The sequence below is a fragment of the Palaemon carinicauda genome, chromosome 24, assembly GCF_036898095.1.
Source record: "Palaemon carinicauda isolate YSFRI2023 chromosome 24, ASM3689809v2, whole genome shotgun sequence".
Classification (NCBI taxonomy): Eukaryota; Metazoa; Arthropoda; class Malacostraca; order Decapoda; family Palaemonidae; genus Palaemon; species Palaemon carinicauda.
In genome coordinates, this window is record NC_090748.1 from 13,772,265 (window position 1) to 13,778,389 (window position 6,125).

The 6,125-nt window shown below is 31.5% G+C and overlaps 2 protein-coding genes across 3 annotated transcripts in view; both read right to left on the reverse strand.

The window, feature by feature from the left end:
• Window positions 1-6,125, reverse strand: part of LOC137618093 (sulfide:quinone oxidoreductase, mitochondrial-like) — a 296,155-nt gene that overhangs the window by 175,997 nt on the left and 114,033 nt on the right. The gene's annotated exons all lie outside the window — the stretch shown is intronic.
• Window positions 1-6,125, reverse strand: part of LOC137618091 (uncharacterized) — a 431,863-nt gene that overhangs the window by 51,051 nt on the left and 374,687 nt on the right. For both annotated transcript variants that reach the window (XM_068348072.1, XM_068348071.1), the window contains exons 5-8: window positions 6,111-6,125; window positions 4,510-4,626; window positions 998-1,135; window positions 338-461 (exon numbers count right to left, since the gene is read on the reverse strand). The exon at window positions 6,111-6,125 is cut by the window's right edge and continues 100 nt beyond it. In XM_068348072.1, the coding sequence (XP_068204173.1) occupies window positions 338-461; window positions 998-1,135; window positions 4,510-4,626; window positions 6,111-6,125 (394 nt within the window). The remainder of the gene's footprint in view (window positions 1-337; window positions 462-997; window positions 1,136-4,509; window positions 4,627-6,110) is intronic.

The following is a 6,125-nucleotide window of genomic DNA, read 5'->3' on the forward strand; positions in this document are numbered from 1 at the left end:
TCTGTTACTCACTGTTCAAAAGAAACTAATGTAATATACTTTAACTGCAAAGGAACACAATTTAACCATAAGATATACCCTTTCTGATACAAGGCAAGAACAAAAGTGGTAGGCTACCCTTAAATCTGCACTTTTTGGTTTAGATGTAACAGCTCCACCTTTACTTAAACCAGATGGCCTTGCCACTCAGTGTACTGTTTGACTACAAGGGCCGGGCAATTTTCAACAACAACATCTGCGTCCAAAGGAAAAGGAAACCCTTTTAGTTAATGTTTGACAGTAAGCAAGATTTACCTTTGCAATAAAAAGATTCCACTAAAGTCAATGAGATACTCACCTGACACACTCCTGACCATCGCATTGGTTGACTCTGAGATGATGATCTATTGCGGGAGTAATTTTGCCCTGAGGGAGATATACCTCCATGCTTTTAGTGCCGAGGATCACGTAGCTCCTGAACACTGTAAATTATAAACGTCCATTTAAAACACTTTATTTGGGCTACGTTAAGAGATTTGCAAGTGAAAGTTAAGGATGTCCATACAATTTTTAAGGAAGAATATAGCTCATGAATGATTGCAAACTACCACGAGATTCGTATTATGTTGGTTATACTTAATGCACAAAATTGCAAGTTATATATAAAACAGCTGTAAGTATATGAGAGAGAGAGAGAGAGAGAGAGAGAGAGAGAGAGAGAGAGAGAGAGAGAGAGAGAGAGACGAACCAAGAGGAACCTCAGCCAATCTATCTATCTATCTATCTATCTATCTATATATATATATATATATATATATATATATATATATATATATATATATATATATATATATATGTATATATATATATAGATAGATAGATAGATAGATAGATAGATATAGACTGTGGTCCATCCTGGTTTCGCCCCCCCCCCCTCTCTCTCTCTCCTTACATACCAAAAGTTCTCATATACGTGAGGGTTTGTGTGTGTGTGTGTGTGTTGGCATACAAATTTTACCTGGGTTGAAGGGAATATCATCTCCTCTCAAGTTGAGTAGCCAAGCGATTTCGTCAAGAGCTGTTAAAACCAAGAGGTCAGCCCCGTGCTTCTCCATTTCAACTCGAACATCAGCGACTTTGTCCTCCCATCTTTTTCCTGTAAGACAGAGAATTTCAATAAAAACATCATCGTAAAAAATCGCAGAAATATCTGTTCGGAATTAGAGAAGTAAAGGCGAGTATGCCGGAAATTTAAAGAAAATTAAAGAGTGGAATTAAACTATTTTTTTTCTTTTTTTTTTTGTCCTTTACAATACCTATTGGCTGTTTAAACATAAATACTGATTGATCTTAAAACAAATGAGGATAGTTTAAGTAAAAATACAGATACACTAAATACATTTTGGCAGTAGGTTGGCCAGGGCACCAGCCACCCGTAGATATACTACCGCTAGATAGTTAAGGGGTGCTTTGACTGGTCAGACAGTACTACATTGGATTCTTCTTTCTGGTTACGGTTCTTTCCCTTTGCTTATACATACACTGAATAGTATGGCCTATTCTTTACAGATTCTGCTCTGTCCTCATCCACCTGATAACAGTGAGATTACCACACAATTCTTCTCTACCCAAGGGGTTAACTACTGCACTGTAATTGTTCAGTGGCTACTTTCCACCTGGTAAGAGTAGAAGAGACTCTTTAGCTATGGTAAGCAGCTCTTCTAGTAGAAGGACACTCCAAAACCAAACCATTGTTTTCTAGTCTTGGGTAGTGCCATAGCCTCTGTACCATGGTCTTCCACTGTCTTGGGTTAGAGTTCTCTTGCTTGGGGGTACACTTGGGAACATTATTCTATCTAATTTCTCTTTTTCTTGTTTTGCTAAAGTTTTTATAGTTTATAGAGGAAATAGTTATTTTAATGTTGTTACTGTTCTTAATATACTTTAGTTTTCCTAGTTTCCTTTCCTCACTGGGCTAAGCTCCTGGACTTATATCATCCAACTTTTCCAATTAGTAAGTTATGATAATAATAATAAAAATACTACTACTACTACTACTACTACTACTACTACTACTAATAATAATAATAATAATACAGATTTTACAGTACTCTGGGTTATTTAGTGGTGCATATAATACTTCTTTAAAATGTAAAAATTAGAAATAAATTCATTCCCTTATAAATCAGTTAGGCTCAAAGAGACTTAGAAAGTTATCCTTGCGTAATTAATTTTTACCCTCGGCCAATTATAGTAACCAAATGAAAATTGAATACGACTTACTTTTAGAATTATATTCTGAAATATTACAGAAGGGAAGAAAATGAATTTCCTTTTTAATTCTATTGAAGATCTGCGCTGTCTCTTCGTTTCTCGGAAGTAATAAATAAATGATTAGATTAATAAAGGAATATTAAGATCAAATCTCTATAGATGATTCTCGCTGGTTTGATATAGAAAAATCTCTTTATTATTTCGGTGATATGAAAAGCATCTTAACATACATTTAAGAGATCCTAGCATCCAGTCTGATGACTATTGATATTGGAACTTTAATTCCAAAGAGGCTCTTCTTTAGAATTTCGAAGAGATTCTCGTCTTCAATCTTACATGAAAAAGCTTTGCAGAAGAATACACTTTTGCGAGACAATTTGCAGTTTAGCAGTTTGCTTTCTTAGGGTTGTGGTGGCCTATCGGTAACATCCTCGCCTGGTGATCGCCAGACTGGGGTTCGAGTCCCGCTCAAACTTGTTAGCTCATTTAGTGACTGCAACTTCATCATCCTTGTGAGCTAAGGATGGAGGGTTTGGGGGAGCCTATAGGTCTACTTGTCGAGTCATCAGTAGCCATTGCCTGGCCCTCCCTGGTCCTACATTGGGCGGGGACGGGGCTTGGGCGATAATCCTATATATATATATGGTCAGTCTCTAGAGCATTATCCTGCTTGCTAGGAGACTGTCACTGTCCATTGCCTCTGCCAGAGATCGGTTTCATTGCGGTAAACTCCAACAAATGTAAAAATACTGAAGGAAAACGTATTTTTATCCACTGGAAGTACTACAAACCTTTCTGTTTGAAATCACCCACAAATTTCTAGCTTAGGAAAAGATTAGGACTAAGTACTGATTTGAAATGATGACATATTTATATCTGTATCAGTATTTAGATTTTGCCGATCTTAACTCACCGATGCCACTAAAAACAGTATACTGTAAATACTACTGAAACGAATGTTTTTATCTTTATATATATTTATACATACATACATACATACATACATACATACATACATACATATATGTTTATATATATATATATATATATATATACATATATATATATATATATATATATATATATATATATATATATATATATATTGATTTTCATAACATTTTAGTCATTTAGACTAAAACTTAAACTGAATGAACAAGAGCATAGATGAAACATTTAGTTATCTACTGACATGAGAGGGAAAACAAAAATAACACGAGTGCATTTATATATATATATATATATATATATATATATATATATATATATACAGTATATATATATATATATATATATATATATATATATATATACAATATATATATATATATATATATATATATATACAATATATATATATATATAAATATATATATATATATATATATATATATATATATATATATATACAGTATATATATATATATATATATATATATATATATATATATACTTTATATAAATATTTACACAGTCATACATATACTATATACTGTATACAGTATATTTATATATATGCATATATGTTTACACGCACTCATACACTGTATATATACATATATACAAATACAGTATATATATGGGAGTGTATAAATATATATGCATATATATATGTATGCATCTATATATATATATATATATATATATATATATATATATATATATATATATATATATATACATACATGGATTGAGAAATATAGATATATAAATACCCATTAAGATAACATTGCCGCATTTTTATGAATGGCCATTTGAAGCAATATATATATATATATATATATATATATATATATATATATATATATATATATATATATAAAATGATATAAGTTTATATCTTTCGAATGTAGCAAAACTGCATATTTCATAAATAACTTCTTTAATGACAAAGAGCAAAATAATAGTTTATAAAATGAAGTTATTAATTGTAGTACTCAAAATGAAATGATTAATTTCGATAATCTAAATGAATTTCTAAATCCTATTGGATATATATATATATATATATATATATATATATATATATATATATATATATATATATATATCTTTGATTTTTTATATTTGCTATTATATATTAATATTTTAATGTTTATTAAGTTTCGTTCAAATCACAAATATCATTGAATATCTTTATCAAAATTATCATTATAACTTTTTTACTTTTATTAAAGTAGAAGTATCCCATGGCCCTACTCAACGGCCTTCATCTAAGTAGTATCTCATGGCCGTACTTAGCGACCTTCATCTCACCTGCAAATTTCAGATCGTGGACCATGAGCGGACTGGTGGAGTGGGGAGGTCGGTCCTCTGCCGGCCATATGGCGTCCACCAGGTTGCTTTCTAGAGCCACCAGTTCTATGTCAGCCTCTGCAAATAGAAATGAAGAGAATGAAAATAAAAAACACTAATACATATAGGAATACGGCAATAGGTAAAAACTGAAAGACCTGTCATGTCACAAATTACGGCATTGATTACTTATTTTTGCAATAGCATCCTAATTGTATCAAGCTCAGTATGTGTGGGGTTCTCTGCCAGTATTCTAATAATATTGCGACAGATATTTTGTTTTATATTGTAAGATGTAAAGTGGTTACATATAACTAAATTAAAGGAATGCAATATTGAAAGAAACCTGTATAGAATTAAATAAAAATTTAAATGATCACATTTATGATTATGAAAGTGTTGTGCGATCTGTGGGCACGTGTTGAGGGTGGTAGGTGGGGAGGGAGTGAGGAGGGGCTTGGGAGGAACCTCTTAAAGGGAGAAGATCAAGAGGGAGGCTGAGTAGGCGAGATAAGGTGAAGGATGATATGGAGAGAAGAGGTTTGGTGGAAGAGGATGCCTTTGATAGAAGGTAGGGAAGAAGTATGTATATACTTACTGGTGCTTTAGGAAAGCTTATAATCACCTGGACATTCTTGAATTCCTTTATAAGATGTTGTCTTTTTAATTTTTTTTTTTCATTATTTCTCTTCCTAAGTATACGTACATCTTTTGAAAATTTACCCAAAATCAAAACAAGGACATAATGGTAGTCTCTTATCCATTTTTTTTTCGAATCGGGATGGCTAATTTTTTTTTTTTTTTTTAATTTTAATTCTATTCCTAGTACAATCTGTCAAACATGAAAGCGTTTTAGGTAAGAGATAATGTTTTTTTAATTTTTTTTTTTCATTTTCGATTTTTTTTTCATTAATGCACTGATAAAAATTGGCTCCTTTTTGCGTTTTCCATTTTTTTTCATTAATGCATTTATAATTTTTTTTCTTTTCCCATTTTTTCATTAATGCACTTTTAAAAAAAATTGTTGTTTTTTTTTTTTTTGCCTTTCACATTTTTTCATTAATGCACTAGTAAAAATTAGGTTTTTATTTCCATTTTCATTTTTACAACAATGCACTTATAAAAAGTGGCTTATCTTTTTTGCCTTTTTCCATTTTTTTCATTAAAGCACTTATAAAAATTGGCTGGTGGCGATAACTAAGCTACCAGACAAACTATCCTATTCAAAATATGAACCAATAATTTGCCACCCACAGAACTATCAAAATGTAAAAAAAAAGGTTTGTAGACTCCCATTGTACCAACCGTGTGTCACACGATCGTACATAGTTCATTTTGTGTATATATTATGCTTGTATCTTCGCTCTTCCCTCGCACTAAAAAGAACCAGAATAAACATGTCTGCTTTTCTCCTCTGTAACAGTGTCTGTTTTTTAACATGAAATTTCTTGTTGCTTTGAGCTTTTGTATATAAAGGAGAGTGTTCTATAATAAATTTACCCAGTTGCTTTCATACTGTCCTTGAGTCACAACCTTCTCTCGGCTCGTTACACCATCCTTACCTGCTAAATCAGCAG